At 34.8% G+C, this 12,116-nt stretch overlaps 1 protein-coding gene across 2 annotated transcripts in view; it reads left to right on the forward strand.

Moving 5' to 3' along the window:
• The window catches only part of DACH2 (dachshund family transcription factor 2), a 623,157-nt gene extending 612,044 nt beyond the window's left edge, over positions 1–11,113 (forward strand). The window contains exon 13 of one of the 2 annotated variants that reach the window (XM_082377224.1): positions 3,357–11,113. In XM_082377224.1, coding sequence (XP_082233350.1) covers positions 3,357–3,361 — 5 coding nt within the window. In that variant the 3' untranslated portion in view covers positions 3,362–11,113. The remainder of the gene's footprint in view (positions 1–3,356) is intronic. The other variant, XM_082377222.1, reaches the window with a different exon arrangement.
• Positions 11,114–12,116: the final 1,003 nt, after the last annotated feature.

The following is a 12,116-nucleotide window of genomic DNA, read 5'->3' on the forward strand; positions in this document are numbered from 1 at the left end:
AAATGAGTGAGGCCAGGGAGATCAGCTCCATGCTTTGTGACCACCTAGAGGGGTGAGATAGGGAGGGTGGGAGGGAGGGAGATGCAAGAGGGAAGAGATATGGGGATATATGTATATGTATAACTGATTCACTTTGTTATAAAACAGAAACTAACACACCATTGTAAACCAATTATACTTCAATACAGATGTTAAAAAAAATTAAAAAATAAAAAAATAAAATGAGTGAGGCAAAACCTGCAACTCAAATCTTACAATCTCTTGGTAACTGCATTTCAAACTTCTATGGGAAATGTTGGATGTGGTCATTTTTAACGTTGTTCAAATTAACATTTAATGTTTTTCCATTACTCTCATTTTCATTTTTCTCCACATTTTGATTCCATTTTATGATTACTTTGAATTGAGGAATTACAGTGTTTTTCTAACAGTTCAGCATACAAAAGGAGTAGTTAAAAGTTATAAAAAGAAGAACATAGTTCTACTTTTAAATATTACATTAAGAATTTTCCTGGCGGTCCAGTGGTTAAGACTGTGCTTCCACTGCAGAGGGCGCGGGTTCGATCCCTGGTCGGGTAAATAAGATCCCACAAGCTGAGTGGTGCAGCCAAAAAATAAATAAATAAAAAGCTAAAACCAGCCTAAAAAACAAAAACAAACAAAAGCTAAAACTATAAAGCTTCTAGAAGAAAACTTAGGAGAGTATCTTTGCAAACTTTGGTTAGGCAAAGTCTTTTTAGAAAGGACATAAAAAGCACTAACTATGAAAAATTGTTAATTGGGTTTCATAAAAGATTTTAAAATCTGTTCATTCAAAGATGTCAAGAAAATCTGAAGACAAGTCAAAGACTGGGAGGAAATATTTACATTACATACAGCCAATGAAAGACTTGTGTTCAGAGTATATAAATAATTTGTACAACTCAATAATAAAAATAAAAAATAATTATTACATTAAAATATTTCCAATATGCATCCTATACAAATCTCAAGTAAATTTGACCTTATAAAACATTTTGTAACTATGTACTTATGGAAGGTAGGTGATAACGACCCTAGATTTTTTTACAGCAATGACATAGACACGTAAGTAGCTTACCTCTTTTTACCATGACATCATCTACAACAAGAAGTAGTGAAAGAATATGGCATTCCACATATGACATAAGTGCTTAGAATGGCTTAGTATGGCTCCTAACATAGTCAGCATTCCATGAATACTAGTTTTTTATTTATTCTCCTTTCCTTTTCTTTCTCTTCCCTGCTGGAAAGTAGAGTTCAAATATTTCTAGAGCTCTTAGTGTAGCTCAAAATTTGCAGGTCTGTGTATTGAACACATGCAATTTTGTTGCTATTTTATAACTGGTCTATAGGAGGCACAATGAAGTGGTGGGAAGAAGTCTAGTAGTCAAGATTTCTCAGTTACTAACTGGCTAACTCTGTTAACTAACCCTTAGAAGTCATTCAATTTCTCTCTCCCTTAATTTTAGTAAAATAGTAATATTTGCCTAATCCTCCTCGTCAATAAGTTAGATCCATACTCTTTGACAAGTATAAGTACAGTATATTATTATTACTATGCCCTATAAAATACATATGAAGTTAACATTTGTGTTTGTATATGTAGATTTTAATAAGGGTGAAATAAATGGCATATAATTGATATATAAAACCATCTCTAAAACATATGTTCTTCAGTATATAGTTGTGGTAAATATATTTTTATATTTTATCCCCATATGAGAATAGGAAGATAGCCATATCCCTTTCTAGGGTGTTTCTTACAAGAACTAGAGATTAAATAAAAGAGAAAAGTGTATATTAAAGAATTAATTCACAAAAACAAAGTGAGTTAAACGCAAGTGAGAGAGGTTGATACTCCATTATTATACCATTTGCAAAGAAAAGATGACTTTTACTGGTCTTTGTTTTGATTAAAGTATAAGTCAGAAATTTTTTAGGGCTAATAAGGCTAAGTGGTTATTATTTTCACTAAACCTCCATTTTTTTTGAAAAAGTGCTACATTATAAAATAAGCACTAGATCTTTCTGAAAAATGACTCTAAAACAATGCTTTTCTCTAGAGAAAGAGGAATCAAATGCTATACTTTTATTTATCTGCCCCTATCTTACAAAGGTCTACTTTTCCTACTCTCAGATTAGAAGCACTGTATTTATATTACTGTACTAATATCTAACTGGACCCCAAACTAACCTCACTACTGTTGCTTATTTGATTTGAGAATGTCCCATTCTGAACATGTTTGACAATTGAAGTAAAGTTCATACAAATAATCGCATATTTAATTTGGATTGAATATAAGGCTAAAGTGGAGCATTAACCAGCATGTTTTTTTTTTCTTTCTTTCTCTTACTCAGGTCAGGAAAACATGATCTTTTAAATGTGATCTTATTTAGTGCCAAATAACATAATGCCTATTTGAAAATTAGAAACATATCACTAATTAAGCAACTTCAAGAAAACAGAAAGAATAAAACTTAATACTTAGCAGGAGAAATCATTTATAAAATATTGGCATCTGTTCAAGAATAAGTTAGCTACCCACCAAAAGAAAGGTTTGATAGCTCAAAGTACGCCTGTGATGAAGCCTAGTATTTTTAAGGAAATCCCTTTGTTTATATAAGTGAATTAGTGGTGAGGCAACACTTGGAAGGAAATATGAGCCCTGGGTAGAAAATATAATTTTTTCTAAACTTAAATGTAAGCCTTCAAAAATGTTATAGACATGTTTCTTGGTAATTTTCAAAAAATAAATAGTGAGAAGTTACTTTTAAATAACCATCCTGTCAGGGAAGGAAATCTCATCCTGAAAGGAAATTGCAATCATTAACAAAGATTTTGATTCAGAGAAAACGGTGTGGATCTTTACTCATGTTTTAGACTGTGAAGGGGAAAAACAACCCTTTTTAAATGGCTTGCTTATTAAGCTAGTCATGCATTTCACTGCAGGTTGTAAAGCAGTAGAACATGCACAAGAGGCTCATAAGCATATTTTAGAGTTAGGAAATATCATTTACACCATTTTTATATTGTTAATATTGCACCCAGAGAATTTGCTTAAACTTCAAATTACTGTAAATCTACAGTTTTGCTCACCTTTGTATAATTTTGTTTTTAATAGAGCGAGGCCCACATCAATGAATATATGATTAAGGGATATGTGTAATAAAATAATACATTTATTACACACAGATTTATTCAAATCTTGAACATATATAGCACAGCAAAATACTATAAAGCCAGTTTGTGGTTTTTAGTGAAGTTCATTGAGTAGATTTTGGATTTTCTTTGTTGGAATGAAATTTTGACCGGTTTTATTGTTTTTTCTGTGCAGCCTGAACACTGATGCCGGAACTCCAACTGATCATAGGCACGAATAGGGTGCTGTAGCAGTTACCTGCTTATCTAGTGCTGTAGTTCTTTAAAATTCATACTCAAATTCTTAAAATATGGAACCATCTATTACTATTTGTTCATTACTGATAATTAGAACCTTGCACGTACAGGAAAAATGTGTTAGAGAATGGGCTTCACAAGTGTTTAGGGGATAATCATAATGATGACTGAACATGACACTTTACACTTCTATAACCCTTTTCTTCCATGGAGTTCATAGTGCTTCATAAACATTATCACATTAAACCACAGAGCATCCTAGTGGGGTAAGTAGGTGGAAGAATTTTTAAGACATAGAAAATTCTATTTCTAAATGCTGTGACAGAAATTAAAATACAGACACACCCACTTTAAGCTGTGATTACTATGAAATAGCTTTATATTTGGCTGACCCGAGATTTAACAGGAATTAACGTGAGGAGGTAATTCATTTGTGCAAATGATCCATATTTGTTAGCATTGCTTTGGAGATCACCTTTCTGAAAGAAACACGTTACCTGTACAGTTCTCTAAGGAAATATGGAGAGCTCTAGTTTGTAGGTTTTACCACACTTAGTTCTTCCTTTGATTTGTTGATGGTGGAGCAAGTCATTTAACACCTTTCTACTAGCATATTCCTTACAGTAAAGAAGGCAATGATAAAAACACATACCTAAGCAACTAAAAATACCTCTTTTATTTTTTTCTGCTCTCCTTCCATCTCCAATACTGTTTCCTCTTCATCAAGCTATCAACAAGCAAACAGACTGAAAAATCTATACACCTAAGAATGGAGAAAGGCAGATATGATGGGTCAGTCACATCATGGATATTTTCCACTGCTCACCCTCTGGTCTAGACATGGCCAGATGCCTAAGATGTTCCAGTCATTAGAACCCAATGGGTCATTTGGCTTGAATTGCCCAGGAAATGGCCTGAAATATTTTTAACTGTTTACTTAATGGAGACCTGGCCAAAGGCTGGTGGCAAATACTTGTCATCATTATTTTCATGCCTCCTAAGAATCTAATAGAGCAGTATTCCAATGTGCTAAATAGTAGTCTAGTGATCAAAAAATTAACTCCCCTCCTAAAGTGCCCTCTTTACACCAAGCAAAACCTAATCCATTGTGCTATTTTTACATCTGCCCTCGAACTAAATTCTGATGTGACAGAAGTATCACTCATCCTATGCAAAAGTCCAACTGAGTTTTTATCCATTCTCCAATAATCAGTTCCCTGTGGCAGTACATGCAATTTCTACTGGAATGCCCAGCTTCCCTACACATTTTAAAATATCACATTAATTCATATCAGTGTGACATTCCAGTCATTCCATGCTCTGAAGGAATTTTTTCTAAGGCTTTTGGTTCTCTCTACATACTGTAGAAGATCTATTTGTGTAGAGTAGGTATGTTGCTTTAACCTAATTCAGTGAAATAGTGCCAAATTAGAAATAAATCATGGAGAAGGACCGAGGCAAATAAAATTTTTTAGAACGTTATTAATATCAGATATCTGAATTGAATAACAAAGAGGTGTGACTTAAAAAATAACATCCAGAAACATCTCATTATTTGATAGTCAAACAGGATATATTGAACTATAGGGGAAATTGAACAGCATTTTCAAATTAATTAAGTTACTGAAAAATAAACAAATATCTTTTTAAAAATAGATATGTTAATTGACTTTGGTTGAACTATAAGGAATCCTCGTGCATATTCTTCTGGCCTTTTTCTACATACCTGCCTTCTTTGTGATGCCTGATTTTAGCTTTTTGTTTTTTTTCATAAGCTTCAGATATATACCACAAAAGGCAAGTCTCACACTTACTTGAGTTTGTAACAACCAGGTGTGACCCTTTAAAGATAACTTATCAGCAGAGGCTCATCTCCTGTATGGAGGAGGACACACCAGACTCCTGTGCCATGGGGTATGCCCATGTCAGGCAGTGCTGTGCTAAGCGAGGGACTGTATGGGCCTTCTATTTTATTTTTAAAATGGTCACATTTGTGTGTACTGAATCCCCCTTTTACTTATCTGATATATCTTAAAGCAATAAACTCTGCCAGCTCTCTTGAAATGTCAGTGTGTGTCACTCCTTGTAAGTTCCCAAGCTCCCTAACATTCCTCTGGAGAGGCTTTGTTCATTGCTCTTCCTGATCTTTAATCTTGTTTACATCCAGAATGCATATTAGATCATCTCTGTTTGGAGCTCAAGTACAAACCCTTTTAAAAACATGAAACATTCAATTACTAATTAGCTGTTTCCTGTTCCTAATGAAGTGAGCATGCCAGGTTTGGATTAAAATTCAGCTACTGCTCTCCTCTGTTTATGGTTCCAGATGTTTTTGTTTTACATAGGAGTTTACTTTGACAGCTACTACTAAATGATAAATCACTCATATTATAGCTGAAATGCATTTTGAAATTGAAATGTGGCAAACTTTGAGATTGCTCCAAGGATCAGTGTCAGTTAGCAGGTCAATATTGGCTCCTTCCATATGATCACAGTATTGGCATATGTAGAAGAGTAACAGAATCTGTGTCAACATTGTACAGCATGCTACACAAGAATCTATTTTGCTACTATCCTCTAAATTAGGAGAAAAAAGTTTAACTACTGTGAAATCTCAACTTATTTTATTCTAAGTAGAAAAATTGATTCATATTAATACTGTCTTCTGCTGGCCTAGTTTTTCTTTGGATTTTTGAACTGCTGTGGAAACACTTCCTGATAGGCCTTATAAACTGGAACATTTAATGAAGGGTGTGGGCAAATATGTTTGTCTTTTTTAACAAAGACAAACATTAAACATAATAAAGGAGGGCGATTTTTCAGAAACTGCATTTTTCTAAAGGACAGATGGTGATTGCTTTTTGCCATTTGTTACTGTGTTTATGTACTTTTTTTTTTTTACAGGATGTTACTTTGTTTTACCATTGCTTTCAAATTTGTAATGTTCTCAATTTGTATTGCATGATTTGTTTTAACTATATTGTATAAATTTCAATTCTGGTAAAATGAGTGTCTGCTATTTGATGTTGAAGAGCTTTCTTTTGACATTTAGGCTGTGTATACAGAGGATGAGGTAGACTGGAAAACGAGCAACTATCTGGTGAATTTTATCGGAATAAATATTCTCAGACACCACAAAGGAGTCTGAGCAATTCTCTGGGGTGACAGACTACTACACAGTTTCCCAAAATTCAAGCTTTGTTTTCTTCTTCCCTGGAAAAGTTCAGGTGAATTCCATGGGCTCTTAGGCAAAATGCCTGGTTGCCCTCTAATGAAGTCTGAACCTCCAGGTGGTCTAACATAGAACCACATTCTTTTATTCTTCTATTACCTTACCACATCTTTATTTTTGGTTTTGAGGTATTATCCAGAAAACTCCACTGACTTGCAATACCTCTGACACAGAAAGAAAAAATATTTTAAAGATTTTATACATTAAAGGGGTATGTCTTCCTCCCGACAGTGCTAAGCTTTGACTATACTGAATTAATATTTTAGATGAGGCATATCAGTCCAACAATGATAATGTATTTTCCTTTATATGTGAAGATGATACAAATATAGACTTTAAGTGTTTTTTAAGCCTGGGTGATGGATTTGTACTGATCATCCACACTTTCTTTCCTTGTTCCGCTTTTGTCACCAAAAGCCAATTTTTATGAGGTAGCTGGTTAGAGACTGGGGCTATAAGCCATGGCTATGGAAAAGAGGAAAGTTAGACAAAAAGAGGTGGAATTGTTTTTGGAAATTGTTTCCAACTATAACTTTTACCCACACCATCAAATATTTTCTAACTCTAGGATGGTATGGATTCTTTTGATTACCAATATTTAAATAGATACCATTTCACTAAACACTATGGTTAAAATGATATTCAGAACTTGTCTCCCTTCATGCAGTATACATGGACAGTTAACCTGGGGAGAGGAAACTAAATGTTTCATCAAAGCTGTCATCACCTTAGATCATAACCAGACATTCCTTTTTCCTTGTTTTGGTAAACCATATGGATCTCAAACATAGCATTCTGTACAAAAGGAAAAGTAAAGTAGATAACAATAGACATCATAGTTTATGAAGAGTTTTCTCAGTCTTTGATGTCTTCAGTTCAGTGGAAAGAAGAAAAGAAGCTGTAGCACGCAACTTGAAGGATCTTTGAAAACTGACACATTAACATATAGAAGTGTTAAGAAATTTTAAATTTTACCAATATTAAATCAAGCCTGTAACATCAGATCATTTAAGTTCGTGAAGATAGAAGTTTAGTATTTTAAAGCACGTATTAGAATTATACCTCAGAAAAACTAACTTGTTTTCTTTTTTTTAAAGGAGGTAACTATTACTATTTAGCAATGGCACAACAGTTTTATTCGTCCTGAAAGGTCCTCGCTGACTTTACATAAATGAAGATGCTTGTGATTCCAGTTTATCTCTGAAACTATTCAACATGGAGTTAATTCAATTGTGTTTATCAGCAAAGCTTTGTTTACTGAAGCAGTTATTCAATCTATATTACATTTTTTTAAAGAAAGAGCGTGTGTACATTTTAAAAGCAATGACGTAAACTTTGTTTTTGCAATTGATTGACCAATTTAAGAATATGAGCTAAATCCCAATGACTAAAGTAACTTGACCATATTTGATGCTTTTCTATGCTCACTTCAGCTTGGCTTTTTGTCTTCTAAGGGAAAAAATGTGGTAGTGTGTTAGAGACTAGAAACATATGTATGGTTTCTCTGTTCTACCATATATTAAGTTAAAGTACACCTTCTTTGTTAAAAATGTACTTGCTAAACTTCAGCAAAATAAAAACATTTTGACTTTGTCAATTGAACTGAGTGTTTATTTTCAAATTGCCAACTGTAATTATTGAAGTGGAGTCAGAGCCCAAATCAAAATATAGGAACTAAGAACATGTTTGCAAAGCTTCCTCTGGTTTGTTTATTTCTAAACAAATATGAACATACATCTTACTCCATTTCACCTGTTGAAACAATTGTCTCCAATTGTTCTTATTGAATCGCACACGACATTGCCTTTTCCTGGCTGTGTGTGCTTTTAAACCTGCTTCCAGGAGGAAGGGTTGTACTGGGAAGCAGGAAAAATGTGGTGAATCCAGCTGGAAAATATTTTCTGAATATCTATTATTTCAAAAGAGTTTCTCCCGTTTTCAGTGGTGAACAAAAATATGAAGGGCATGCATCTACTTGGGGCCAAAGAAAATCCAGGTCTCCCTGTACCTCCAAATAGTCATTATAGGCTAATGAAAAATGAAAGCAAGTGAAAAAAAGAGCCTAATGATAAGCCAAAACCATAGCCCTGCACTACAGTTTATCTAATCTGTCTCCACCTTCTCCTTGGTTCATTTCCACTTATATCCTGGAGGTCACCCAAATTCTGGTTCACCAAGGAACCCACAGTTTTTCCTGTGCAGTGCCACTTCCACTCCTCACCCTTTCTTATAAAAGGTGTGTTGTATCCCAAAATGCTTCTAGCTGGCCAGCCAAAGACTGTAGGTCTTCTGTTTGGGAACCGCTTTCTTCCACAAATATTTCCTCTCACCATCAGCTCATCATCATCCTTGTTTATGGAATTTTTAAGAGTCCTGAAAAGGCTAAAGTTCTTCCTCTGCTCTAGAGGAGAAAGATTCCTAAGGATTTTTGTTGGTTAAACAGGTGTGCTCTGGTAGTGTACCCTGTCCCCACCATAGCACAATAAGCAGGATACCAAATAGTTAATCATATGATATTCAGGGTCGCATTATTTAAAGCTTAATGCAATGACCAGAGGAGGTCTGTGCCATTAGCTGCCCAACTCTCAGGGGTCCAGGTGCCCAATACTATCTGTGGTTTAGCCTCATCTGCTAGAAGTTATTCACACTGGCTTAACATTGATGGGGGTGATTTGATTCTGGGTCGCATAGATAACTGGGACTTGTTGAGAAGTGGTGCAACTATAGGAATCTCCTGGTTATTTGGATCCCAGTTCATTGGCCCATCTGGAAAGAAAGAGCCAGATAATTACCTGGAGTGAAACCCACCCTGCACCACCATGTTTCCTGGGATAGGATTGCTTGCCATTTCAAAGCAAACCCTTGACCACCCTTCCACAGTCTCCTCCTCACTACTTCCTTCCTCCTCCAACAACATAAGAACCTTAAGAAAAGAAGCTGGGTATAGGATAGGAATTCCTTCATTGCAGGGCAGTGGTTTCACTCTATGTCAATTCTTTCTCAGGTATAGACTGTCTTCTAGGGTTGGGAGGATCACTGTTACATCATTGCCCTTGCACTTTCTTTAGAAAACATACAGATTACATTCATCCTGAGACTATGGCTAGAGGAGCTGGATCAGTCTCATACAAACTTAAGGGACTCTGATCTCAAGTTCACTGCTTGTGGAGTAAATGGTGGGAGAACACAACTGCTCTCACCTCCACACATACAGTACCTTCATGTATAAATACAATCCTAGTATAAGAGAAGCACCTAACCTTTTGGGGAATCCAATTGTTGTCACTCTTCCCAGCTAACGAATACATGTATAAATGAACCCCAAGGGATTTGGTCGTGAAGGCCCCCTCCACCAACAAACACCAACATTGTGCCTTCTTACTCAGGGAAAATTGTCTCTGCGAATAGCATTGCAAAAATAACTTCCAGGGACTTCCCTGGCAGTCCAGTGGTTAAGACTCCACGCTTCCAATGCAGGGGATGAGGGTTCGATCCCTGGTTGGGGAACTAAGATCCCACATGCCGCGGGGCGCGGCCAAAAAAAAAAGAAAGAAAAAAAAAAAAGAATAACTTACAATAGAATGTTAGATTAGGAAATGAGTGGGAGGGTCTTCAAAAGCCATCAATTGCCTGACATCTCAAGGGTAGGCACACAATTACAATTATTTGAACAATTATAATGCCATAGAGCTACTATTTGTTAGCCAGCTCTCAGTATTAGAAAGGTCAAAACTGATATTGAACCAAAATTTTGCCACTTCAACTTGAACTTGGTGAAGGAAAACCACCCCCAATTACACACATAGCTAGTCACTCCTTATTTAAAATGATAGAAGTCCATCAGATATTATAGGTATTGGAAAATGAATAAGCATAGTTTCATTCCTCTTTGCATTCATGTGTGTGCTTGTGTGCACACACAGAGTATATACACACAAAACATGTCTTCTTTTCTTTGTCAATGAATTATTGAAATCGAATTTGGACATTTAAAAAAATTCACCTGATTCAATTCTCCCTTGAAGTATATGAGCAGCTAAATTATGAGATACAAAAAGAAAGTCAAGTATAAAGATAGTTGATTATCATTGGGTAGGGTGGTAGTCATTTCAAATATAAAATGCCTAAATGTTGATGATAATTCTGAATCTCAACTCTTTAAAGGTTTAAATAAAAAGCCCCCTTTCTTGGCCTCCGCTAGCCATGTAAGATTTCCCTTTTTTATACATTATCTAAGTATATTGCAATACTTCTCTAAAGTTTCTAGTTTTAAACTAAATAATAGTAGAATTGGGAATACAGACCTGGGACCTTGTTTTAAGCCCTGATACATTAGAAGTACAGGAAGCAGAAATTCCAGAAAGGCAAATGTACTGATTTAGCAATGGTAAGGCTGCCTGGTATATCTGGCATATTTATTAAAATCTTTGGAATAAATCTATCGACAACTTCTCTCACTTTAATCAGAGAACTATGGTGACCAGTATGCACTACAATAAGCACAGATGCAGTTGAACTCAACTAATGAACTTTTCAGGCCGTGCCATGATAATTCATTATATTATGATGGGGAAAATATTTCTTTACCTTTGGATGATTTTTTTTTTAATAAAACGAGTTAAAATACTTTGGGTAAAATTTATGCTTAAAAATACGTTAGAGCTTGACTCTTGGATTGCCATGGCATCTGAGATTAGCAGAATGTGAATGAAGATCTTTGAAATTCCAAAGCAACATGAACGCACCAAAAAAATCTATCTTAATTAGTCAAAGGGGAGAATGAAAATTAAAAGAAAGTATTTAGGTGCAATTCAATGTCAAACATTGAAAATATAATTTTTATGTAACAAAAAATTCCAATAGAGTTAAAGCAACTTCCAATTGAGTTAAAGGGTTTACATTATAAATAACTAGAAATCACTATAAATGCTAAATAATTAAATGTCAATGTGCATGGTACAAAGGCTAAAGGAGAAAGAACATGTTATATGCAAGGATAATGGGCAGTCATTATGAAACTTGAATAGAGGACTAAAGAACAAGTAGGACTGGGGGTGGGTGAAGATAAGAGATCAGCACCTACGAAGCCAGAGAGTAAGAAATTGTAGTGGATTGACATATATACACTAATATGTATAAAATGGATAACTAATAAGAACCTGCTGTATAAAAAAATAAATAAAATTTAAAAATCAAAAAAAAAATGTACAATGCAAGAGGCATTTATGATTCTTAAGCTGAATCTTATGTAATGGTTTAAAATAAATGCATCCTTATCAAAAAAAAAAAAAGAAAAAATTGGAGCGGTATGTACTATTCATGAAACAGTGAGGAATCCACTAAAAGGAAGCACAGAATCTTGTCCAATCTTAGTGGAGATAAGGTTTGGTAGTTAAGACGGGACTAAATTACAGAGCACCTTGAATAGGTAGCAATAAGCATATAATAGGAACGCATTTGAGAGAT

The sequence above is a fragment of the Balaenoptera borealis genome, assembly GCF_965194805.1.
Source record: "Balaenoptera borealis genome assembly, chromosome: X".
NCBI lineage: Eukaryota > Metazoa > Chordata > Mammalia > Artiodactyla > Balaenopteridae > Balaenoptera > Balaenoptera borealis.